Source organism: Pongo pygmaeus, chromosome 8 (genome assembly GCF_028885625.2).
Source record: "Pongo pygmaeus isolate AG05252 chromosome 8, NHGRI_mPonPyg2-v2.0_pri, whole genome shotgun sequence".
NCBI classification, from domain to species: Eukaryota; Metazoa; Chordata; class Mammalia; order Primates; family Hominidae; genus Pongo; species Pongo pygmaeus.
Window position 1 is genome coordinate 71,780,422 of NC_072381.2, and position 26,377 is coordinate 71,806,798.

The window sequence follows — 26,377 nt, forward strand, 5'->3', positions numbered from 1 at the left end:
CCAGATTGACCCCAGATGCCTTGCCCTGCCTTCCAGCTAGGCATCCACCCTTTGCCCCAATCAGGGCCTGATCCATGACTCTGAGCAAAAGCTGGGCCCAATCAGTCATTTCCCCAATGTGTGCACAGCTGCAGCCGAGCATAGGGTTGGCTTGGGGCAGGCCCCCTCTGCAGGGGCCACAGGCAAGAACTGTTTCTGAGAATTGCTGGCCAGCAGTGGGGAACACATGGCTGGTACATATAGCCCTCTCTCAGCACCATGGAGTCCTCACCCCCTACCCACCAGCTCCTACCACTGCCCCTCCCACTCAGCACCGGCCTCTGTTCCAGAAGCCGATCAGATTCAATGGGCCAGAGAGGAACAGAAGTGAGCACTCCACACAGAGACCCAGGCCAAAAACTCTAGAGCCCACACTAGCTTGTGGTCATGGGACTGGTCCAGCAGGACCGAGTGTGACAGAGCAGGGAGTATTGGGGACCCAGGCAGGCTTGAGGGCACATTCTTTCCAGATAGGCTGAAAATCCAGATTGTTACATGAAATCTGGACTATTATGAAACTTTTTTTTTTTTTGAGGAGTCTCACTATCGCCCAGGCTGGAGTGCAATGGCATGATCTTGGCTCACCGCAACCTCCGCCTCCCGGGTTCAAGCAATTCTTCTGTCTCAGCCTCCCGAGTAGCTGGGACTACAAGCGCCTGCCACAATGCCCGGCTAATTTTTGTATTTCAGTAGAGATGGAGTTTCACTATGTTGGCCAGTCTGGTCTCCGACTCCTGACCTCAGGTGATCTGCCTGCCTCGGCCTCCTAAAGTGCTAGGATTACAGGGGTGAGCCACCGCGCCTGGCCAAAACTTTATTTTTATAATGTAATGATTTATTTAAAAACAATTTTTACAGACAAAAAACACCCCATCTGGGAGCCAGCCCCAGCCCCAGGGCAGCACAGACATACCCACATCCTGAGATGACAGCCTCCGTGCTAGTTGTGAAACAGCCACCCCAAGGCCCTGAGGGTCTCCACCCACCCACTACCTGACTCCTGTCCGGGATCTCTGGTCCCCCCGCCAGGACCCAGAAATGAGAGGGTTAACGCCTGGCACCACAGGGCTCCTGGGTGTTCACTCTGATTGGCCACATCCTTGATTGGTCCCAGGGCCGTAGCAGTTGTTGAATGCTTTGAACATGGCCCCTGCACACATCTCCCCTACCACTCCAGAATCTGGTACCCATACCAGTGTGTCGGGGCTGGGGATGTGTCCATTTCATGGATCACTTCCACTTCCAGAAGGTGGAAAAGTGACCACGAGCCAAGGAGGGGCCCCTAGGACCCCTAGCAACCCCAAAGCCACATGAGCCACTCCCTAGCTGTGCACACCTGGAAGGGTGGCTGGGGCGGGGCGGGGGCTCACCTGGCGGTAGGTGCAGATGATGATCTCCCGCAGGTGGTAGTGCATGGGCGTCATGGTCTCACTGACAGTGTCCAGTGCCGCGTCCACCTCCTTCTTCACACGGTGCCCATCGGGCAGCAGCTGCACCACCTTCATTACTACCTGGGGCCAGAGAAGGGGGGTGAGCAGACAGAAAGCTGGTGAGAGCCCACAGCCCCAGCACCAGGCTTGCACCCTCGCCAAAAGGCCACACCAGGCCTAAGGCCCAGGCGCTGACCACAGAGCCCTGCCTGCTCCTCAGTTCTCAGACTGAGGGAGGACAGGGGGATCCTGAACATCTCCAGGGCCAGGCTACCCAGGTGCTTTTCTTTTTCCTCCACAATTGGGATTTATTGGTTGTGTTGAGGATCAGTACACAGACATTGCAATCTGTACCGAAAATCTAAAAAAGGCATGGATTATGATTCCTTTTTAGTTATTCCATTGACATTTATTGTTGTTGTTGTCGTTGTTGTCTGGAAACAGAGTCTCACTCTGTCGTCCAGGCAGGAGTGCAGTGGGGTGATCAGGGCTTACTGAAGCCTCAACTTCCTGGATTCAGGTGATCCTCCTACCCCAGCCTCCTGAGTAGCTGGGACTAAAGGCCCATGCCACCACGCCTGGCTAATATCTTGTACTTTTAGTAGAAACGGGGTTTTGACATGTTGCCCAGGCTAATCTCGAACTCCCGGGCTAAAGCAATCCACGCCCTTGGCCTCCCAAAGTGCTGGAAAGTTATTCCATTAACTTTCCAGCTTAAAATTTGGAGGCAAATTGTTCTTTAAGAGGATATTAAGTACCAGTATTTTCAAGTGTTGATAAACTGTGGCATAAACCCCACCAATCCACAACTTAATGTCTTGCACACTACAGATTTTCAGTGTCCAAGCACATCAACAGAGTTACTAGGAAAACGGGACTGCCACAGCCAAAGACATCACAGAGTGCACACAGTTCTCACAAGAGAGCCACAATCAAGAAGTGGTTTACATTAGGAAATAATTCTACAAAAAAAAAATGGGAATATAAGTCATTTAAGATGTTCAAGACATATTAAATGCATGACTGTGACTCCAAATTGCCATTTTATATGCTTTGTATTATATGATACAAAAACCACCCCAATGCACCCATGGAATGTTAAGCTGATCTAAGGTACTTATTTTTGTTTTGCTTTGTTTGAGATGGAGTCTCGCCCTGTCACCCAGTCTGGAGTACAGTGGTGAGATCTCGGCTCCCCGCAACCTCTGCCTCTTGGGTTCAAGCAATTCTCCCGCCTCAGCCTCCCGAGTAGCTGGGATTACAGGCACCTGCCACCGCACCCAGCTAATTTTTGTATTTTTAGTAGAGACAGGGTTTCGCCATGTTGGCCAGGCTGGTCTTGAACTCCTGGCCTCAGGTGATCCATCCGCCTAGGCCTCCCAAAGTGCTGGGATTACAGGCATGAGCCACCAAGCCTAGTCGAGGTGCTTATTTTTTAAGCAGTAGAAATCCTGCTTCAAACGAGGCCTCATGCAGAACTTTGATCTATAAAACAGACAGCTGTCACATACTAGGGCTGGAGGGGTGAGGAGGGGGTGTAAGAAGCCTCTTCCTAACCTGCAGCAGCCCCCAGGCACTGCGCAGACACTCAGAGTTGGACACTACTCATCTGATATAATCCCCCACCCCAGCCAGGTGCAGTGGCTCATACCTGTAATCCCACACTTTGGGAGGCTGAGGTGGGGAGATCGCTTGAGGCCAGAAGTTCAAGACCAACCTGGCCAACATAGTGAGACCCCATCTCTGAGTAATAAGAAAAAGAAAAAAAGAAAAAAAATGATATAATCTGCCCCTTACTGCTGGGAAACTGAAGCCTGTTTAGGTCACTCTATGGCTCTTCCCCCACAGGCCCTCCCTGCCAACCTGTGCGGAGTTCCCCTCCAAATCTGTCTACACTGCACCTCTCTACAGCTGGCACTTGATCCAGACCCCCATCCCCCTTTGCCTCCACAGCAGTACCCCTCTGACCAGCGCCTCCTCCCCACCCTCCTCCCCGCCCTCCCTCTCCCTGGTGGCCAGAGAGGTCTTATGAAAGCATCAATGTGAACCCATGTTTGTATAATTCCTGGGCTTTGATCTCTTCATGGCTCTCTTGCACTCGGCACAGAAACTGGGGCCTACAAGGCTCTCCGTGCCACCAGGTCCAGCCTACCTCTCCAGCCTCACCCATAACCCCTCCCTCCACCCACCCCCACCACACTGCAAGGTCCCCGCAGAGCCCTGTCCCATGGTCAGCAGCCACCTGCTCATCTGCCTCCGCTTTCATGCCCGCTCCCCACTAAGTGAGGGGCTTTCTGCTGGCACCTGGAGTGGTGCCTGGCACCTGCCTGGTGCCCCAGCAACAGCTGCCCAGTGAATGAATGAACACCTAACTCGCCCTCTTCTCTCTCTGGCTGCCACTTAAGAACAGGGAATGGCCTTTCCCCAACTCCTGCGTTTCTCAGAGAGTCCTGGCCTGGGGCTGGGCACCCCAGCAGGCATGGAGTTGCAGCCAAGTGGCAGGAGAATAAGGAATAGTCTGGAAGGAACTAGTGGCAGATCTGGCTCAGGCTGTGCTCAGGGGAGCAGGAGGGAGCTGCCCAGTCCACATCCCCAATCCCAAGCTCTAGGCAGGTCCCCAGGAGGGTGCAGGGAACTGCGTCCTGGAGGCCAACTCAGACAGAGGGCTGCAGCTTTTCACAGGGAACCCAACTCCTGGCCTCTGCTGCAGCTGTTCGTCCCCTGAATTCCACATTGACAGCTGTCACTACTGCAAAGCCAGAAACTCGAGGTCATCCTAGGTGCCCTCCTCACCCCACATCCAGGAGCCCTCAAGACCTACCAATGAGGACTGGGCTGCTCCTGCTCACCCTGCAGCCCCTCCTCACTCAGCTCCTGCCTCTCCCTCCACTCCCCAATCCACACAACTGCCTGCTGGGGCCCCCAGACTGAGAGTCTGATCACAACCTCCTCTGCTTCCCTCCTGGCCTCACGGTCAAGGTCAAACACATAGTGCAACCCTCCAGGGCCTTCACAATATGGGCCCCCACCCCTCAGTCCTGCTTGCTTCCCTTCTGACAAATCACAGCCTTACATAGTTCCTGCCCTTTCCAGAATCCCTCCTTTGCACACGTGATCCCTCTAGACACTCCCCTCCTCGCCAAGGATACTCACTCATCTTCCCCAAAGGCACTCAAATGCTGCCTCCTCTATGAAGCCCTCTCAGGCTCCCTCAGCTGCACTCTTGGCCCTTAGAACCAGTGTCTGCTCTGGGCCTCTTCACGCTCTATTGATCGTTTCTCCCCAACAGACTGTGGGCTCAACAAATGCTGAACTAATTGCAAAGGAAGCTGGTCTAGATTATCTGGGGGTGGGTGAGGATAGGGTATACAGGGGTGTCTTCAGGTCACATGATGTAACTTTGGAACACAGGCTCTGAGGTCTACAGCCTGGCTTATACCCCAGCCCCACCTCTCTGATGTGGCCCTAGGGTAATAAACTTGTCTCCCCAGGCCTCATTTTCTCATCTATAAACTGGGAGCAGTAAAAGCACCTACCTCCTGGAAGCTGAGAAAGGGGACAGAGGGAGTACACACAGCTCCCAGCACAAGGCCTGGTGTGAAGAAGGAGAGGCCTGACCATCACATTCAAGGGACTGATACAAAGACTAAACTCAGCTGGAAAATAAAACCCTCATACATATGGTCAAGTGGCTTTCAACAAGGGTGCCAAGACCCTTCAGTGGGGAAAGACAGACTCTTGAACTAATGGTGCTGGAAAAAACAGATATCCACATGCAAAAGAAGAAACTTAGATAACCCTTACCTCACACCATATAAAAAAACTAACTCAAAATGGATCAAAGACCTAAACCTAAGCGTTAAAACTATAACAGTCTTAGGATAAAACACAGGGGAGAAGCTTCATGACATTGGAATTGGCAATGATTTCTTGGATATGGCACCAAGGGCACAGGCAACAAAAGAAAAAAGACAAATGACTTCATCAAAATTAAAAACTTTTGTGCATCAAATGACACTATCAATGAGTAAAAAGTCAGCCCACAGAATAGGGAACATATTTACATATCACCTCTCTTATAAGTGATTAGTTTCCAGAATATATAAAGAACCAAAACTCAACAACAATCCAATTCAAAAATGGACAAAGGACTTGAACAGACATTTCTCCAAAGAAGATATACAAGTGGCCAATAAACACATAAAAAGATACTGAACATCACTAATCATTAGAGAAATGCAAATCAAAGCCACAATATACCAATTCATACCCAGCAGGATGGCTATTATCAAAAAAAAAAGAAAAAAAAACTGGCTGGGCACAATGGCTCACACCTGTAATCCCAGCACTTTGGGAGGCCAAGGCGGGTGGATCATCTGAGGTCAGGAGTTCGAGACCAGCCTGGCCAACATGGTGATCTCCCATCTCTAAAAAAAAAAAAGAAAAAAGAAAAAAGAAATCGAGTGTTGGTGAGGATGTGGAAACATCAGAACCTTTGTGTGTTGCTGGTGGGAATGTAAAATGGTGCATATCTTGCGGCAAACAGCATGGTAGTTCCTCAAAAAAGTAAACAGAATTACCATAGGATCCAGCAATTCCATTCCTGAGTATATGCCCAAAAGAACTGAAAGCAGGGACTCAGCTACGTGCACTATGCATTTCATAGCAGCATTATTCATGACAGCCAAAAGGTGGAAGCAAATAGTGTCCCTTGATGGAGGAATGGAGAAACAAAATGTGGTGTATCCATACAATGGGATATTATTCAGCCTCTAAAAGGAAAGAAATTCTGACACATATTACAATGTGGGTAAACCTTGAGAACATTATGCTCAGTGAAATAAACTAGTCATAAAACACAAATACTGTACGATTCCACTCATAGAAGATTCCTAGAGTAGTCACATCCATTGAGACAGAAAGTAGAACAGGGGCTGCTGGGAGGGAGGATGGGGAATAATTACTGAATAGGACAGCAGAGTTCTGTTTTGCAAGATGAAGGAGTTAGATGGGTTGTGGCAACAGTTGCACAACAACGTGAATGTACTTAACACCACTGAACTGTACATTTAAAAATGGTTGAAATGGTACATTTTATGTTATGCATATTTTACCACAAAAAGAAAAGGAAAAAGGAAAGAATCAGAGAATCAGCCAGAAGAAGGAAGGGAGAAGGCACAGCATGTGCAAAGGCCCAGAGGCTGCAAGAGCTTAGCAAGTGTGAGGTGCTGCATGGCGGTCAGGGCCTCAGGACTGCGGCGAGGGCAGGGGAGGGGCAAGTGGCGAAGTTAGCCAGTGAGACAGGAGCCAACTGTGCTGCTGACTGCGGGTCAGCCATGAGCCAACTCTGAGGGACGTTGCCACGACTCTCGGGATGCCTGAGAAGATGGCCTGTGGTGTGTGGCAGGTGCACAATACATGGATGACTAAATCTGGAATGTCTGTGGCTGGCCATCCAGTGCCCTAATCTGAAATAGAGGAACAGGCAGGGCAAAGTAGGCTGGGGACCCACACAAGGTCACCAACCACAGCTGGTTTGAAGGTGCTGGGAGGTTGTTATCAACATTACCCAGACAAGACAGTGGCCAGTGACCTCCCCAAGGCACACAGCAGCCCAGCAGCAAGGCCGGGCAGGGAGGGGTCCAGCCCACATCTCCATAGCTGGCCGTCTGCCTGGGCCTCAGAGCCAAGCTGTCCCACGCCTTGCTGGGCTCATCTATAAAATGGGAACAGGGAAGCACTGATCTGATGAGGTGGCAGAGGTGACTGCATTGGGACGTGCTTTGAGGACCCCTAGACCAGCAAGCAGGAGTCCTCCTCCTCCTCCCATCCCAAGGTGCCCCAGCGACCCCGCAGGGCATGCTCACCTGAAATTCACCCTTAGTGAACTTGGCATCAGGCACACTCACAAGCTCCTCCTCACCCACCTCGGGGAAGCCCTGAGGGAAGACAGCTACTGAGACAGAAGCCCCCTCCCAACGCCAGGAGCCCCTTGCTGGGGAGGACTGGGGGGCTGCCCAAGACTGATGGAAGGGGCTCTGGGACCACACCAGGCTGTCTCTGCCCCTCACACCCTCCTGTGGAGCCAGTGTGCCTGGGATCTGAGTGTCCACCCTCCTCCAGGCAAATCTCTAATCTCACTTGAGAGGCCACACCTACTTGGATGTGCCAGAAGGCCAGGACAGCCACCACCATCGCAGTCGTGGTACGGCCCTGGCCGCTGAGGCAGCTGAACACAAAGCCAGTGCCTGGGTCCTTGGAGAGGGCGGCCCGCAGGGCCTCCAGCAGCTGGTCAAAGTCCTGGGCGGGAAAAGCAAGGTCTGGGTCAGCGGGTGCCTCCTGGATGCACAGACCCCAACAGGGCCCCCATCCACATGGCAGCCCCAGCCACTGTCCTCGGGCCAGAAATTTTCAGGCTCCCAAGCTTGCACACACAAACAAAACTCACCGGGGTGCATGAGCCCATATGTGTGTAAACAGCTGCACCTGTGCAGTCGTAATCACCCTCACACCAAGCACCTGGACAGGATGTGTGAGCCAACACAGCATGCATCTGGGGCTCAAGGTGCCCACCCTCCACCAGGCAGGACATGCACCTGTATGTCACCCCTGTGTACTGCGCCCCTGGGCTGCACATAGACCGCTGGCCCTGCCACCCACCTGAGCTGGACCCAGCCCTGGTCCCACCATGGACTGGGGCCTGACCTCAGAAGAGCCCTGCAGCACAAGGCCACCAGGGGGCAGCCCACCGCAGGCAGTGACAGCCGCAGAGAAATGTGCCAGGAGGGGCTCAGGCAGGAAACAGACCCCATTGCCAGTTACACAGCACACAGCGACCCATCTACAACACACGCACCACGCACACAGTGGTTCATCTACAACACACGCCAGACACACGCACCACACAGGGATCCACGTGCAGTAAACACACACACTATACAGACACCCACAGTCACAGACCTACAGATGCCACACACACGCATTCCTAACGACCCCTCCACAAACCCTACCACACACCACACCACTCCCCTAAAGATGGTTTTCCACACACAGCCCCCAATACAGACAAGGGAGACATCACAAACTCCATAAAAAGACATGCACACGTACACACATTCCACATGCCACCCACACACTCCATACACAGTCCTCCAGCTGAGACACACACACCACGGACACCATGGACATGTTCACCCTCAACACACACACACACCTTATAACAAATACACACACACACCTGTAACAGACTACACACACCCCGATAACACACACACACCTATAACACACACCCATAACACAATACACACACATACACCCTACAACATAATAAACACATGTACACACATAACACATATGCACACACATAACAGAATACACACTCCGATAACACACACACACCTATAACATAATACACACACATATACCCTATAACACATAATAAACACATGTACACACACACAAAGCTTGGAAGACATGTGAATAAACCACTTGGGCCAAATTGGAAAACTTCGTGAGACCATTCCCGGGCCCCGTAGAGAAGGTGGGGTCGTTTCATTCTCCCAGATCCCAGACCAGAGAGGAGACAGGGAGGCCTCCTGTCCCTCCCCAGAGGCCTCAGCCTGAGCAGCACCCTCACCTCCTCTCGGGGGGCACAGAAGTCCGGCATGGGGATGCGGTGGTAGGTGAGGCCAGGGCAGGCCCTGCACTGCTGGCTGAAGACCTCCTGCATGGTGAGGCAGGTCTGGAACCTGTAGGTCGGGGGGCCCTCCTTGCCTGGGGGAGGCTCGCTTAGATGGGCCTTCAGCTGGGCCTCCAGGGTCTGGGGAAGGGCAGGAGGGAGGACACAGGCCACTGGCTGTGGGACAGGCTCTAGGCTAGCCCTGAAAGGCCAGAGCCTGCCATGGCCAGGCCTGGCCCTGGCTTCCAGTCCCATCCCTGACCCCCCCCAAGCCTCAGGGATCACAACCACCCCCCAAAGCCAGGCAGGTTACCAGAGCACTTTAGTGGGAATCCTGAGTTGGCCACTCCCTGACACTGCTCCTCCCGGGGCCTCAGATTCTCCATCTGTATGCGGGAGCGTGAGGCCTTCTGAAGACCCTCCCAGGCCACGCCCTAGAAGCCTCGGAGGCAGGGGTGCCTAGAGGGCAGGGAGCCTCACCTCCAGCTGGTCAGGAGCCACAGGGAGCCCAGGCCACCGCAGGCTGTGGGTGTGCCCGTCACACTCCAACACGGCCTCCTCCCGAAGGCTCACCCAAACAACCTTCTGCAGCCTCCTCTTGGCGTCCGTCAGGTAGGCCAGGATGCTCCCCAGGGCCTGGACACGGGAGGGCCGGCAGTGAGCGCTCAGCCCTCCCTCCCTGACCCCACTGGGGGACCCAGGCCCCGAGAGGGGGTCACCTTGGCGCTGGGCTGGGCCGTGCCGTAGATGGGCATGCGGGGCACCCGCCGGAAGTTGGCCACATCCATCTCTCTGACAGTGCTGAGTGCGTCCGGGGAGACCAGATCGTCCTCCCGCTGTGGGGAGAGCACCGAGCCTGGGACCCACAGCAGCCGACTGCAGCCGCAGAAAGGGTCAGGACCTGGCCCAAGGCAGGCGGGGGGTGGGGTGGAACCCGAGCTTCACAGTTTACAAAGCACTCCTGCACACTTGGAGCTTCCCCCCGGCCCTGGCAAGAAGAAGCGCAATGGTGCCCACTCTCTGGACCAGGAAGCTGAGGCTCAAAGAGAAGAAGCTGGAGGCAAAGATCCTAGAACCCTGCCCAGAGCTCTTGGGTTTGAGACTGAGGAGAAGGTACCAGAACAGCTGCCAAAGCTGCAAATGCTTGCTGGGGCCTGAGCATGACCCCATTCTGCTCACAAGAGGATCCCAACACCCACAGCCTCTCTTCTTCACCTCCTGCAAGGGCAATGCTTACCCCAACCCTACAGGAATCCAGTGTTTAGGGGCCAGGGCCAGTACACAGCCATGCCCACTTCTCCGACTGCCAGTCACACTCACCAGGGAGCCCCTGGCGATGAGGTCCCTCGGAACCACAGGGCCTGCTGAGCTCAGCGTCACAGGCAGGCGGTACAGCTCAGGGTGGGCACACAGCCAGCGGCTGAAACTGAGGGCAAAGGCCAGCGGGTACTGCAGCCCGAGGCAGAGAGACGAGGAATTCAGGGGCACAGGGCCATCCTGAACCCTCCCTGCCTACACCATGGCAGGGGAAGCCCCAAAAGATATCCAACATGGCCCAGAGCAGGGACAAGGGAGTGGCTGAGAGAAGACCTGGACGTCTGGTGTCCTGGTTAAGGACAGAGACGAGGGCCCAGAGGAGAGAGGTGGGGCCTCCCTGTGCCCAGCTGCTCAGGGACTACTCCCGAATCTGGGTCTCTCCTGGCTTCCCTTCCCTCCCCGGTTCCTTGGGGAGTCTCCCTCCACAGCAAGCCAGTCACTGCGGTGGGGAGGCTGGGAGAGGCCCAAGAGGAGGGGACGTGGGTCTGCTCCTCCCGGGCCCCACCTGCTCATGAAGGTAGTAGTTAAACAGGATCAGGTAGAAGTATCGCTCCAGGCTCCGCAACGCCCTCTGCCAGATGCTGTGTCGGCTGCCACTTCCCTGAGAGGGAGGACAGGGTGTTAAGGACAGGCGCCTCAGGCAGTCTTGTCCCTGTCCCCATCCCTGCAAAGGCAGGAGTTAAGCCTTGGAACTCCCCAGAAGACAGTCTTCCCCTTCCTTCATGACAGTTCTGCCAGGCTGTAAGTTCTTCTAAGTGTCTCACCCTATCCCAGTTGCTGTGGTTATCTGCAGTCTGGGGAGATATGTGGGTGACCACACCGGGCACTGCGGTTCTAGGTGCAGGGCTGGTCTCCCAAGCAGGCTCCCAGTCCCAAGACAGGCAGGGGCTCCCTCACTTAGCTCCAGCAACACCCAACAGGTCAGGGTTGTGCACCTTCTGTGTTGAGGAAGCCAAGTGTGTGAACACCCCCAAGCCAGAGTCCCTCCCTTAAGAACTGGAACCTGGCTGGGTGCGGTGGCTCATGCCTGTGGTCCCAGCATATTGGGAGGCTGAGACAGCCAGATCACTTCAGCCCAGGAGTGCAAAACAAGCTGGGCAACATGGCAAAACCCCATCTCTATGAAAAAATACAAAAATTAGTCAGGCATGGTGGCACATGCCTGTAGTCCCAGCCACTTGTGAGACTGAGGAGGGAGAATTGCTTGAACCTGGGAGGTTGGGGCTCCAGTGAGCTATGATCTCACCGTTGCACTCCAGCCCAGATGACAATGTGAGACCCTGTCTCAAAAAAAAAAAAAAAAGAAAAAAAAAAAAAGAACTGGAGCCTCTCCACAAGAAAATACAAAGACCCTCACAGCAGTGCTCCAGGGGAGCCATCCTAATTACTCCTAATTTACAGAGGGAAACGGAGATTCAGAGAAATGAGGTAACTTCCTTAAAGTCACACAGCTGACAGCAAACAGAGCTAGATTCCCCAAGTCTCCTGACCCCAGCCCAGCTTCCTCTGCATGGTGGGTTGTCCGAGAGAACCCCAAGGGCCCTCGGATCTCCAGGTTCTCCTGCTGGGTCAGTACCCTTTGGAGGGCAAGTGAGATTCAAGTGAGATTCATAGAGGCCCTAAAGAAGGGCCACACCCTTTGGTGAAATTTAATCCCATCTTTGGGAATCTCCACCAGGTGTCAGCAAACTTTTTCCATAAAGGGCCAGATGGTAAATACTCTAGACTTTCAGGCTTCAGGGTCCCTGCTGCAGCTACTGAACTCCGCCATCCCAGCATAAGAGCAGTCGTGGGCCAGGAGAGAAGAGAACAGCAAGACTGTGTTCCAGTAACACATTTACAAAGACAGGCGGCAAGCTGGATTTGGTCTAAGAGCCGTAGTTTGCTGATGCCTAATCTAGACTAAGAATCCTAAATACACAATAGCCTTCATTTTCATGAAGCTGCTCAACAAAGAAGTATTTACACTGATGGGGAACTAGAGCAACTCAATTGTCCAAGAAGAGGGGGACTGTTTAGTATATCACAGCAGGGGTGACATTCCAGGGACTCTGTGGCAGGCTCTAAGTACTGTATGGGATTTTTTTTGGTTTGGGTTCTTTTGTTTTGTTTTGTTTTGTTTTTTGAGACAGGGTCTTGCTCTGTTGCTCAGCCTAGAGTGCAGTGGTGCGATCATAGCCCACTGCAGCCTCGAACTCCCGGGCTCATGGAATCCTCCTGCCTCAGCCTCCCTGATAGCTGGTACTGCTGGGCACACACCAGCTCCCTGGTAGTTGGTACTACGGGTGCCACCACATCCAGCTAATTTCTGTGTTTTCTGTGGAGACAGGATTTCACCATGTTGGCCAGTCTGGTCTCAAACTCCTGATTTCAAGTGATCCATCTGCCTCAGCCTCCCAAAGTGCTGGGATTACAGGTGTGAGCCACCGTGCCCAGCCTTTTAAAAACATTTTTAAAAAGAAAAAGACCCAGTGTTTTGGGAGGCCAAGGCGGGAGGACTGCTTGAGGCCAGGAGTTGAAGACCAGCCTGGGCAACATAGCAAGACCCCATCTCTAAAAAAGTAAGGTGTGGTGACATGCACCTGTAGTCCCAGGTACTCAGGAGGTTGAGGTGGAGGAATCCCTTGAGCCTAGGAGTTCGAGGTTGCAGTGAGCTATGACTGCACCACTGCGCTCCAGCCTGGGCAACAGAGCAAGACCCTATTGAAGGAGAAGCAGGAGGAGGAGGAAGAGAAGAAAAAGGAGAAGAAAGGAGAAGGAGGAGGAGGAGGAGAAGGGGGGGAGGAGAGAGGGAGGAGGAAGATGAGAAGAAGGAGGAGGAGGAGGAGAAAAAGGAGAAGAAAGGAGGAGGAGGAGGAGGAGAAGGGGGGAGGAAGATGAGAAGAAGGAGGAGGAGGAGGAGAAAAAGGACAAGAAAGGAGGAGGAGGAGGAGGAGGAGAAGGGGGGGAGGAGAGGGAGGAGGAAGACAAGTAGGAGGAGAAGAAAGGAGAAGGAGGAGGAGGAGGAGGAGAAGGGGGGGAGGAGAGGGAGGAGGAAGACAAGTAGGAGGAGAAGAAAGGAGAAGGAGGAGGAGAAGGGAGGAGGGAGGGAGGAGGAAGACGAGAAGAAGGAGGAGAAGGAGAAAGAGGAAGGAGAAGGAAGGAGGAAGAAGGAGGAGGAAGGAAGGGAAGGAGGAGGAAGGAGGAAGAGGAGGAAGGAGGAAGGAGGAGGAAGGAAGAGGAGGAAGGAGGAAGGGGAGGAGAAAGAGGAGGAGGAGGGAGAAGGAAGTGGGGGAGGAGGAAGAGTGGGGAAGAGGAAGAGGGGGGGAGGAGGAAGCGGGGGGAAGAGGAAGAGGGGGAGGAGAAAGAGGGGGGAGGAGAAGGAGTAGGAAGAAGAGAAGAAGAAACAAGAAAAAAGAAGAAGAAGCTGCCTCTGTGGCTTTAGATTCTTTCCATGCACAGTATGATATAAACACTATCAAGCCCACCTCCTTTCGCTAAGGCATGGGGACAGGGTCTGCTGAGACAGCCTAGAGCCCATAAGTCTTTCAGAAGCAGCCAGCTGGACCAAACCCCAATCTTCCCAAAGAAACACCAGGAGTTTTACTAGTGGGAGGCCATGAGTGGCCTGGGGAGTATCTGAGTTCAGGGGCCCCTGCAGCCCTGGCAAGCAGCCCCTTCCTCTGTCCTGTTTATTCTGCAGCTGAAGGGACCTGGTCAGGAAAAGTAAACTTCCCCTCTTCCTTGTCCTTCCTGCGGGCCCAGTGCCCCTATCTCCCCTTCCTCTGAAAACTGCTCTTCTCATGGGAGACGCAGCAGCCAGAAAAAGTCAGTCTGAAAGAAACCAGTCAACATGCCTAATGAAATCAGGCTGCAGGGCTCACAGAGAAGCAGGGTGCTCACACGTCCTTCCATGCCTCACCTGGGCTGGGCTGTCCGGTCGGATACCTTCTAACTTCTTCTGGTTTTCCAAGACCACTTCTTTCAGGTCATGCAACTCAGCACAGGCAGTGATGGCTCTGTCCACCTGGTGCCAGGGACCAGGGCAAGGAAGAGGGAGGTGGGGGGTGGGGAGCAGGGTCCAGGCAGAATGGCAGGAGAAAAGAGAAAAGAGAGGGAAAGAAAAAGATTGGCAGAGAGGTAGGGGAGGGTATCGGGGAGGAAGAGAGCCCTGACCAGTGAGAGGAGTGACCGTCCCCTCCACCACCCCTGCCCCAGCCCTTTGCTGTCCCTCGCTCACCTCTTCCACCATCCTCCTTCCCTGGGGCACCATGCGGAGAAAGCTCTGGATCACCTGGAACTGCTCCATGGGCAGGGGCTTGGCCTGCGTGGGGGCAGCCCTGTCGAGGCAGGGTCAGTACATTAGCAGGCTCTTCCAAAGGTCTCACACAGCCACCTGCCTGCTGTCTCCGTTCATATGGCCGCTGGGGGACACCAGACTACAGGTTCCTTCTGAATCACATTGTGGGAAGCAGGGGACATTTCCCCAACTAGGGAAACTGAGGCCCAGAAAGGTCAGGTGACTTTCTCCAGGTCTTCCAGCAAGTCTCGTTGCAAACCAGGAAATGAACCCCAGATGCCAAATTTCCAGCTCTGGCTCTGGGCTCCTAGACATGTCCCCACACTGTGGGGCAGCCTGTCCCCTCCTCGGCCCCACAGCCCTTCAGGACGCTGGGCCCCGGGCCACTCACTCTGGCTGGGAGGTAGTCCCACTGCGGTGAAGCAGGATGAGGGTGCCCAGGACCATGCCCAGGTTGGTCCTGCCCACGCCCATCTGACAGCTGAAGACGAGGGCTGGGGGAGGCCCGTGGGCATCGCGGAGCTGCAGCAGGCCGGGGGTCTCCTGGGAAAGACCATGAGGATCAGGCCCCAGTGAGACCAGGAAACCCTGGGCTGAGGCCTGAGCAGGAGGAAAAGCATGACATCAGCCCACCCTGCCCCATGGTCTGCAGCAAAGTGGGCTCCAACAGGTGTCTTGGCCTCTTCTGATCAGCTGATCAGCCTGATCAGCTCCACCTGCTCCCTCCCCAGGCCTTGGAGGAGCTCAAAGAACTGGAAGTGAGAGCGACTCAGAGGGCACCAGGCCAGTATTAACACCTCCTGCAAGATGCCAGTGAAATAAGATAATGCCCTGAAGGGGGCTGGACAGAAACTCCACCAAGACTCAGGAAATTTCAGCTGAAGAGTCCATAGGGCAAGAGTCGTTAGCTCCACTAAAGAAATGAGGAACTGAGGTCTAGAGAGGTGAGGTGATTAGTCCGGGACCACACAGCAAGTTGGCAGCCCGGCCACGGCCAGCAGCTAGGCCAACGGTCAGTGATGGACTCTGCCATAAGAGAATGCACAAACACACACCTACATACAGGTACATATACACAGACACACAGACACACACACACACACAGAGACACATGTATCCCCACACAGAGACACACAGACAGGAACACACAGACACACAGAGAGACACATAAACATGTACACACACTCCCCACAGACACACACAAAGGCGCTGACACACACAGACATATACACAGAGACAGACACCACCACACGTCCACCCTAACACGCTCACATACACAACACAGAACGAAGCCTTCCTCTGAGGAAGGCGAGGCTGTGCCCACCCTGAGCACCTCCATGGGGATGACTCTCAAGACTCCTCTCCATGCCCGCCCGTGCCCCACTTACCCGGAGAACACTGACAAAGGCGTCTAACTGGGCCTCCAGGGGACTCCCTTGCTCGGGCAGGGGCAGGCGGTGGTACCTGCCAGGTGAGGGAGAGCAGCCATCAGGCAGGCACCCACTCTGGGAATCCCCCTCACCCCCTATTCTCAGGCACTGTTTGGAAATGGGCCCCACCGTGGGAGACATGGGTGTGGGGAACTCAGCCCAACCTGCAGACGGTGAAACTGAGGCTGCAGCTGGAGAGCAGGACCTGGAGCACCCATGGCCAGGGCTGGGGGTGGCCCTGTGGTACCTGTAGGTAGGCTGCAGGAAGAGGGGCCGCTTGTACACCTCCTCCGTCACATGCAAGTCGTCCTCACCACGGATGGCCACGGCATGGGGCTCCCCCCGCAGGTCCTCGGTGTTATGGTACACATGGTATGTGTTCTCGCTCAGCTGGGCAAAGTCGTGGATCTAGAGGGAGGTGTGGGGGTCAGAGGGCCATGGCCTGAACTTCAGGACCCTCCCTGAGTGTCCTGGCTGAGCTCTGGAGTGACCAGGCCATGTAGAGGCCACAGGCAGGCTTCTGCCCCCCATGAGGGAACTACACGGCCAGAGGTGCTCTCTATGCCCTTCCTGGGAGTTCTGAAGGAATCGGGGTACCCACACAGGGGGGAGGCAGGAGGGCTCTGCCCAGTGGGTGAAGGAATTCACAAAGCCACCAGTGCCAGGACAGGGGAGGTGTGGTCAGCTGGGAGCTGGAGCCGAGGGGAGCAGAGCACACAAGAGGCCTGGAGGGGATGGGAGAGGCAGAGAGCTGGGCGCCAGCATGGCCTCGGTTCCTGACCTGGAAGTTTCTGGGGACACTGGGACCCCACACTCTATTCACACACCTCTGTGGTGTGTCAGCTGCCTCAGAGGCCTCCACAAGCCTCTGTGTTATGGAAGAGGAGGAGGACAGAGGATCGTCAAACAGGCCCACAGACCCACCAAGGGAACTGACTCAGAGGCTCGTGGCTCTCAAAGAGTTGAACTGCAGCCTTGGTCCTTCTGGTCTAGCGCTCTTTTCACTCGCCTAGAACCCTTTCTTTTTTTTTTAGAAAGAGTTTCACTCTGCAGCCCAGGCTGGAGTGCAGTAGTATGATCTCAGCTCACTGCAACCTCCGCCTCCCAGGTTCAAGCAATTCTCCTGCCTCAGCCTCCCGAGTGGCTATGATTACAGGCATGCGCCACCACACCCAGCTAATTTTTTGTAGTTTTAGTAGAGACAAGGTTTCACCATGTTGGTCAGGCTGGCCTTGAACTCCTGCCCACCTCAGCCTCCCAAAGTGCTGGAATTACAGGTATGAGCCACTGCACCCAGCTCACCGGACCCCTTTCTAAATAAGGACGTTGAGCATCAAGGAGACAAGCAGGGTGGGAAAGGGGCAGAGGCAAAGAGAGCTAGAATAGGAAGTCCTTCCTCTGGCTGCCCGTGAGTCAGCCTTGCAGCCAGCCACTCACCCAAGCAGGGTACAACAGTGGGGGAACATGGGCCAGTAAGAGCAGGTGACCTGGCCCCAGAAAGAGCATCTGCAAAGCTGGGCTGTGGGCTGGGGTCTCCCGCACACCGCACTAGTCCTCACCTCTTTCCGGATGGCCAGCTCCAGGCTCTCCACCCGGACCCCGGGTCCAAGGCCCTGGAGGTTCTCATGAAGGTTCTGCTTGTCTCGAGGTGTGTAGGACACAAAGTCCTCATCTGCACGCAGGAACAGCACAGGTTCCTCTCGCACACAGAAGATGACACACTCCTACCGGGAGCCCGAGGGGGAAGGAAGCCATCACCATGATCCTGCACAGACACCTGCACCACTGCCCCACCTCAGGGCCTCTGCCCAAGCTGTTCCTTCCTCCTGCACCCCACGCCATCCCTGCAACCTGAATCCTACCCAAGAAACAAAACTCAGTCCAAATGCTACCTCCTCATGACCCTCCCAGTCAGCGGTGACCCCTGCCTCCTGTCAGGGTCAAGAGTCCTTCATATGAATCTCCTAGCGTTGATTCCTGCTTTGTATTATCAATGAATGCATCTTTTCCCCCTTAACGGACCACAAGTTCCTCGTAGGCAAAATCATGTCCTGGTCATTTTCATGTACCCATAATTCCTAGCATGGTATCCTGAATAAATCAGGTGTTTGATGAACGTCAGCTGAAGAAATGAATGCCCCATGACCATGTAATCATTCATTCACTGAGCACCATACAGGCAGAGGGAAATGTGTGGGCAGATGGTCCCCTTGAGGAACTTATCATCAAGATGGGAAGATGGGACCTGCGCACAGCCCACACCCCCACCCCATTCTGTCTCACTCAAAGCCTTTCCAGCTTAACTCCGGGGTCAATTCAGATGCAGCTGCACTCAAGAAGCCTACAATCGCAGCAGACCCTCAGCCTGTGTCCTAGGGACACACAAAACCCTGCCTCAACATCCAACGGGTAAGAACCGTCCTTGAAAGCAGGCACTTGGGAGTTCAGCTGCCTGGGTTTGGGTCTTGGGGTACCACTCATGAGCTGTGTGACCTTGAGCAAGTCACTTAGCCTCTCTGGGCCTGTTTCCTCCTCTGCAAAATGGGAGACAAACTGCCACTCCATCACAGGGCTAACATCAGGACTTAAGTGTTAGCTGTGATCACCATTCAGCTAGCTGTCAAATTATGAGCTGGCTCCTCCTATCACCCGGTCATGCCCCCTGCTTCCTCTGAGGCTCCCAAGTACCGTCTATGAAGGCTTCTGACCTTGTGCCCCGCCATCCACTCAGGACGTGCAATCAACATTCACCAGAATTTCCCAACCAGACCAACCGCAGTGATGGTCCTGGCAGGCAGGGCCTGGTCCAGGCCACCACCCCACCTCTCCAGCATGCTGCAGGCCCCTCCAGCGCCTCCAAAGCTGCCCCTCCAAGGTACCCCTCTCCCTGGCTTTGGGGACCTGGCTTCTGCCTGGGAAGTGGCATGCTTACCCTATGTCCGTCCTTCTGGAGTTTCTGGAGGACCCGCCTGAACCCTGAGAGGCTGGGCTGTCCCATGCCGAACACAGTGAGCCCACCCTGCACCTGCCGGAAGTTGGGGGCCCCACAGCTTCCCACGGTGCCCAGCACATCCATCTTCTCAGTGACATCCCGCACCAGGAAGTAGCGGCCCTGGCAGGGGAGAGCCACAGGAAGGTCACTCAGATGGCTCAGGGGTATTTTCTGCAGATGGAACTCTGTCCTGGGCTCCAGGGGACAGGGAGGGGGGAAATAGGGGCAAGAAGAACATGGTCCTGCCCTCAAGTTGCCTGCAGTTCATGGAAAAAACAGACAAAATATATAACTCTCTGTGATCTGGGGAAGGGTATCATAAAGTGTAGGAAAAGGAAAGACAACTCCTCCAGAGGGGACATCAGAGAGGGCTTCATGTGGGAGGTGACGTCTGAGCCAGGCCTGGAGGAAAGAGCAGGGAGAGGCTCTCCAGAGGCAAAGCTGGCTCTAGGGTAGGAGCTCCCCTGAAAGGGGCTTTTGTAGGAAGGCAGAGCTGGGGCACCAGGAATCAACCAGAGGACCACGGTGCTAGCTCCATCCTAGGGCCCTGCCAGTTCTGAAAATGGGCAGAGAGACAGGGGAAAGTTGGGGAGGGCCAGAGGGAGGTGAGGGAGGGAATTCATGAGAGATAGGGGTAGGAGGCGGCAGGCGGGCTGGCAGAGTAAGGCCTGAGCTCACTTGCACCAGGTAGTGCTCAGGGGTGGTGTCCAAGAGCCGGCCCAACGTGTAATGAGCCTTGAGCAGCTCATCATGGATCTGGAACTCCTCCTTGCAGTTGTACCTGTGGGGGGCAGAATGGAAACTGAGTCAAGCAACCTCCTTGGTCAAGGCCAGCTCCACCCTCACAGAGCCCACTTCAGGGAAACCCCTGTGGCTATGATTTGTGGCAGAGACTGCCCATTGTCCCTCAATATCCACTCTTCCCTTCTTCCTCAACAAGAGAGCCCCAGGGCTGTGACTGGGGACTGAGCCACCCAGCTGAAGACTACATTTCCCAGCCTCCCTCGCAACTCATTGTGGTCACATGATTAAGTTCTGGCCAATTATGTGAGGAAAAGTGATGTGTGTGCAAATTCCAGGCCATTCCCAAAGAGAAGAGGTGCCTTCTATTTTGTCTTCTCCCCTTCTTCCTGGCTAAAATCCAGAAGTGATGGCAGAGGTAGAACATCTTAGATCATAAGACGGAAGCCACATGTTGATGATGTTGGAGCAACGAGGGAGAAGGGGCCTGGATGATCACGGAGCAGCCATCCCAGCCTGGATGTCCTCATGGACTTGCATGTAAGGGATGAGCTTCGTCCTGAGGAAGGCATCCTATCTGGGTTACTTTGTGACAGTGGCCTAGCCTGTACCCTGAAGAAGACAACATCACCGGATGGTCCCTCCATCAGATTGTGTTGGAGGGACAGTCCCTACACTGCTAACTCCACACACAGTGAGGTGGTTTAGAACACAGGCTTGGGGCATGAAGCCCAACTCCACCCACCGCTTGGTAACTCTATAGCTTTGGACAAGGAGCTCATTTCCAGGAATTCCTACCCCCAAGACTGTCCTGAGAATTAAATGTGCTAATGATTGTAAGTGCTTAGCCCAGTGCCTGGGGCACAGTAAGCATTTATTAATACAATTGTAGTTCTACCTCCACACACGGCTATTTCAAACAAAACCCACAGATAAAAATCAAGATTTCTGTAGATGCTAAACCAGGTAAAAGTCCAAACACTCAAACAAGATTTACTGTGCCCTCAAGACACAACAGCTCCGGTGCTGATGATAACAATGAATATGACAGAGCCTCCCAGAGTTAATGATCTGATGTTAGGTCCTCTTGACAAAAGAAGTGCCTTCATATACACCATGGAATACTATTCAGCCATAAAAAATGATGAATTCATGTCCTTTGTAGGGACATGGATGAAGGTGGAAACCATCATTCTCAGCAAACTATCGCAAGGACAAAAAACCAAACACCGCATGTTCTCACTCATAGGTGGGAATTGAACAATGAGAACACCTGGACACGGGAAGGGAAGCATCACACACCAGGGCCTGTTGTGGGGTGGGGGGAGGGGGGAGGGATGGCATTGGGAGATATGCCTGACGTGGATGGCGGGTTGGTGGGTGCGGCACACCAACATGGCACATGTGTGCATATGTGACGGACATGCACGTTGTGCACATGTACCCTGGAACTTAAAATATAATTAAAAAAAAAAGAAGTGCCTTTTGGAAAGGCAGGGGGTGGAATGGGTAGGGCAGAGGAGCACTAGAAGAGGCCTGGGTTCCCACTCCAGCTCTGCCTCCTTGTTACCACCTGACCCATGGGGAGCAAATCTCTCTACCTCCCTGAAACCCAGTTTTCACATCTAAGCTAAAATGCATTAGATCACGGGTTGCCATTCCTTTTCTGGAAAGGGCCACACAGTAAATACTTGAGGCTTTGTGGGCCATACAGCGCCTGTTGCAACTACTCAATTCTGCCATTGAGGCCCTAAGCATCCACAGATACTATGTAAGTGAAAGGAAGTGTCAACATTCCAATAAAACTTTATTTGAAAAAAACAGGCCACATTGGGCCCGCAGGATGTAGTTTGCTGACCCCTCTATTGGATGATCTCTAGAGGTCCCTTCCACTTCAAACATTCTACACCCCCAAAAAGTGCTGCGCTCATGGCTGGCTCCAGGCCCTAAGCACAGCCCTGTGTACAGGATTTTTATGGCTGGTCAGCAACTGTTCTGAGACACACCACTTGGTTAAATATTCTCAATGTCATCTCTGCTTATGTTGATAAGGAAACTGAGGCCCAGAGAGGGAAAGGAACTCGTGCAAGGTCACAGAACAAAGCAAGGGCAGAACCAGGCTTGGGGCACGAGTCTTCGTGCTACCTTCAGGCCCCAAACCCACCTTTGTCATTTGTCAGTACAGAGACTACATATCAAGTCTCTTTTATATGACATCCCCTTTCCTCCCCTTATCAGAAGCCCAAGAATTGATTATGATGACAGTTTTCCTGGCAGGCCCCAGAGCTGGCAGGCAGGGTTTATCATTCCCACCCCTCAGGTTTCCTTATACAGAAGGACCCATCTGCTAAGTCTTTGCCAAACTTTGATGTGCGGAACACATTTAATTCCTAGCTAGTCATCTCCTGCTTTCTGCATCCTGGAAGACCCAGAGGAGGGGAGCACAGTGGGCAGAGGTGTGGAAAGTACGAGGCTTCTCAACGCACCAGGAGATGGATCCAACATCCCCTCCATCTTCCTGTCCTCCCCAGCATGGCTCTCCAGCACCCACCCCTTCCTCCAAGCCCCACAGGGCAGACAGGGTTTCAGGGACCCATCATAACCCTCTTCCTCTGGATGCACACAGTATGTCCAGATCTCAGAACACCAGAACATGCTGCCAGAACAAGCCCTGAGGGGCATCATTAGGAGAGCTGACTAGCAGCTTCCAGCTCCTTCAGCCCAAGGCCCTTCAACAGCCTGGTGTTAGCCTCAGTTTTGAGCCATAATTACTGTCTGTGAAAAAGAAATCTCAATTTCATCCATCAAGTACATAAACTTCTTTTGAAAATGTTAAGTCAAAAATTATTTCAAAAGGGGGTCCCCCAGCCATGCCTCCTCCTCCGCATTCCCTCACACTGTGGACGTGGTGAGTAGCATGGGCTCAGAGACCCATGACAGAGACCAGCTCTGCCAGGTGCACGCAGTGTGACTCCCGATGAACTGCTTCATCTCCCTGGGCCTCAGTGTCATCATCTATGAACCCGAATCCAGTCTGCAAGCATTAAGTGCCGTATGCCACTGCACCCCCAAGCAGGTCCCCCCACCCATCATGTCTCCCAGGGACATGGGCACACTCCCCTTGCCACTCACGTGATCACAACAGGGGCCACCTTGTTGGGGATGATGGACTTGGCCTTGCTGTTATGCAAGCTAGTGGTCTGGAAGGAGTGGACGCTGACCGAGTGCTGACTGTCCATCGTGCCGCTGCCCTGGAGGCCCTCAAAAGGGGTGCCTGCCGAGACCGTCTGCTGGGCTGTGCTGGCCGTTGTACCCATAGTCTGCCGGCAGCCTCAGGACCCCAGACCTGTGGGATAAGAGGGTATGCAGTGAAGGAGGGGATGGGAAAAGCCACAGCAGGAGACCTGACCCACCTCTCGCCCTCCACCATACAGAGAAAGGTAGCTCACTCTGCAGCTGGAGACGGAGGCAGGCTTGCCACCTACACCCTGGGGCCCAGAAGATCACATGCTCACTGAGTGTCTGCTCTATGCCCGGCCCTTTACCGATGCTTTGGGGGAGTCACGGACATAGACAGACATAAAGATGCAGCCCCCAACCCCTTTAGTTTACACTCCTCTTGTGAAAATGAGACAAAGAGGTGAATCATCCACAGCAGGTCAGGGCCTAGAGTTCAAAGTGACTATTTCAGGTGGTATAGACAAAGGCCAGACCTTTCAGGCTAGGAAAAGCAGGAAATGTCACCGAGAGAGAACCAGGGGCAGATAGATGCAAAGAAGGAAGTCAGACTTGGATTTGAAGGCTTTGGATGGGAACGGATGCAGAAGGACATATAGCCACGAATGTCATAAAATAAGGCCAGGGAAGTCCAGATTAGGTGAGCTATCAGCAGATCAAGTGTTCAAAGAAAATACCAGGCCCCAAACTCAACATCAACATCAATATCCAAATTGGTGGCCGGGTGCAGTGGCTCACGCCTATAACCCCAGCACTTTGGGAGGCCGAGGCAGGCAGATCGCTTGAGACCAGGAGTTCGAGACCATCCTGGCCAACATGGTGAAACCCCATCTCTACTAAAAAAAAAAAAAAAAAAAAAAAAAATACAAAATTAGCCAGGCATGGTAGCACGCACCTATAATCCCAGCTACTCAGGAGGCTGAGGCACGAGAATCGCTTGAACCCGGGAAGTAAAGGTTGCAGTGAACAGAGATCGAGCCACTCCACTCCAGCCTAGATGACAGAGTGAGACTCTATCTCAAAAAAATAAAAAATAAAAAAAATCTGAATTAATATCACTATCCTCAACAGGCACAACTCCCACCCCACTTGAAGAACGCCGGGCACCCTCGGGGATTCAGCAATCCTCCTGCAAGGCTCCCTCCTAAGGAAATACTTGAGGATGTGTACACAAAGTGGTATAACACGATGTTTTGTTGACTGGGGTGTTGTTTATAATCACACAACATTGGAAACAACCTCCAGCCCACAGCAGGGGATTTGCTGAATAAATAATGAGACATCTATAGGGTAGAATGTTAAACAGCCATTAAAAATATCATATTGGCTGACATGAAAAGACATCTAGGACAGAGCAGGTTGCATAGGAAGTGCAGGCCACAGCCCCACCTTAACTCACGAAAGGGCATCAGGATGAGTCCAAGGGACAGACACCAGGATGCTAGCATGAGTTATCTGCAAGTGATGAGATTATGGACGATTTTTATTTTCTCTTTTTTGCTTATCTGTATTTTCTAATTTTTCTCCTCCAAACACTGGGTAATATGGTTAAAACTTATTTAAAGAATAAAGGAATGGCTAGGGAAGATGGCTGGGACATCTTTTAAGGGCTGGTCAAGGGATGGGGAAGGAGTGGCTCAGGGGTCCGAGAGCCAGAGCTGCAGAGAAGGGAGGGGGCTGGGAATTCCACATGGACAGAGGGCGACAGACAGGAGGGACAGAGGCTCAGGGAACTTTCTGGGAGCTCAGTGGCCACTGGCCCCACATACTGATGGTCCAGGACTGGGGATTGGGGCAAGCTGCCCTGCCAGCCCTCCACCCCTTGACTCTGCAGAAGCACAAGGACAATAAGCATCCTTAGAGCACGGCAACCTTCCCAGCTGCCCTCAACCAGGCACAAGCTGCTCCACATCAGTAGGGACTGTCTGCTCCCAACCATCCACACTCCCCCTGGCCCTCCCATAAGCAGCAGCATCACCTCAACAAGTGGAAGGTAGGGTCATGGGGTCAGCATGAAGCTGAGGTCAGGTCAGTCTGAAGGCTGAGCTCACTGTCCTTTCTTCCCCAGGTCCTGAACCAGAGCACTGGTCCCCAGGTGGGTGCTCCCCAGGCCTCCTCTGGACCATGCACTCAGGCTCCTACCCTAGAGCCACCTCCCATTCAGGGACTCTCAGAGAGAACAACTCCAGACTCATCGGCCCTCCCAGAACCTTCTCAAACAGCCACCCAACCCTCTCCAGTCTGGAAAGATCCCCCCACCCCCACTCACGCCTGTCACCCTTGAAAACTCCCAGGAGCCTCGTGACAGCTTCGTTAACACACACACCTTGTGTATATAAGAGCCCCATCTCCATGGTGCTCCACACCCTAATTTCTCTCTCTCTTTCTCTCTCTTTTTGGCAAAGGTGGAGGGAATGAGCCTCTATGTTCCCAAACAGAAAAATAGGCAGCTCAGAGAGGGGAGGGAGCTCCGCAGTGGACCCCTCACTGGCCAAGGGCAGAGCGGAACCTTCTCTCCACCTCACCAGCCCTGGCAGGCCCCAAACGGCCCTCATCAAACTTTCCCAGACCCCCTCCCAGCAGCCTGGGCCAAAAAGACATGTGTGGGAACAGCCTGGAGAACAAGGGCTCAGGGCAGCTCTCCCAAGGGAGGACGGGCAGGACACAGAAGGGTCTGCAGAAGGCAACAGCTGGCCACAGCTTCAGGCCAAGACCAGGCATCAGGGCCCGTCCCCACAGGGCTGGGCTCGGCCTGACACCTCCGCCTCTCCTCCCCTGCCTGCCCCAGCTCCAGTTCCAGCCACCCTCACCTCTCATGGGCTCCAGAGGCAATGACAGGCTACAGCTGGTGCCCTGCAAGGGTGGCCCAGAGACGACACAGATGTTCACAGCTGCAAGCCGCAGGGGTAGAACAGGCAGTTGGGGTGGGAGAGCAATGTCCTTTGAAAATCAAGCCCACCTCCAAAATATCTAGAGCGGGGTGCAACCCCAGGCTTGTCACACTGTGGCTGTCACCCTGAAATCTCTCTCAACTCTGCCAGAAAGAACATCACCAGCGTGGGGCCTTCCTCCTGCTGGCCACACACTGAAGGGCCTTGGACCACTTCCTTCCCCTCTCTGGGCCTCAGTGTCCACAACCAGTGTAAAATGATAGTGAGGGGTGGGATGGTCTGAAAGCCCCTTCCAGCTTCAGGGGGATCTGGCGCCTCAGATCAGTGGTCCTAGTGGTCACAG

At 53.9% G+C, this 26,377-nt stretch overlaps 1 protein-coding gene across 14 annotated transcripts in view; it reads right to left on the minus strand.

Moving 5' to 3' along the window:
* Positions 1-26,377, minus strand: part of PALD1 (phosphatase domain containing paladin 1) — a 100,731-nt gene that overhangs the window by 20,674 nt on the left and 53,680 nt on the right. For 5 of the 14 annotated variants that reach the window (XM_063669919.1, XM_054435291.2, XM_054435289.2 and 2 more), the window contains exons 2-18: positions 23,039-23,252; positions 19,844-19,946; positions 19,106-19,285; positions 17,733-17,897; positions 16,421-16,581; positions 16,132-16,207; positions 15,135-15,286; positions 14,684-14,783; positions 14,366-14,470; positions 10,970-11,065; positions 10,468-10,596; positions 9,867-9,983; positions 9,628-9,783; positions 9,106-9,288; positions 7,629-7,769; positions 7,337-7,408; positions 1,410-1,550 (exon numbers count right to left, since the gene is read on the minus strand). In XM_063669919.1, coding sequence (XP_063525989.1) covers positions 1,410-1,550; positions 7,337-7,408; positions 7,629-7,769; positions 9,106-9,288; positions 9,628-9,783; positions 9,867-9,983; positions 10,468-10,596; positions 10,970-11,065; positions 14,366-14,470; positions 14,684-14,783; positions 15,135-15,286; positions 16,132-16,207; positions 16,421-16,581; positions 17,733-17,897; positions 19,106-19,285; positions 19,844-19,946; positions 23,039-23,223 — 2,262 coding nt within the window. In that variant the 5' untranslated portion in view covers positions 23,224-23,252. Of the gene's footprint in view, positions 1-1,409; positions 1,551-7,336; positions 7,409-7,628; positions 7,770-9,105; positions 9,289-9,627; positions 9,784-9,866; positions 9,984-10,467; positions 10,597-10,969; positions 11,066-14,365; positions 14,471-14,683; positions 14,784-15,134; positions 15,287-16,131; positions 16,208-16,420; positions 16,582-17,732; positions 17,898-19,105; positions 19,286-19,843; positions 19,947-23,038; positions 23,253-24,038; positions 24,152-24,532; positions 24,599-26,377 lie in introns of those variants that run through there. The other 9 variants (XM_063669922.1, XM_063669920.1, XM_063669925.1 and 6 more) reach the window with 7 other exon arrangements.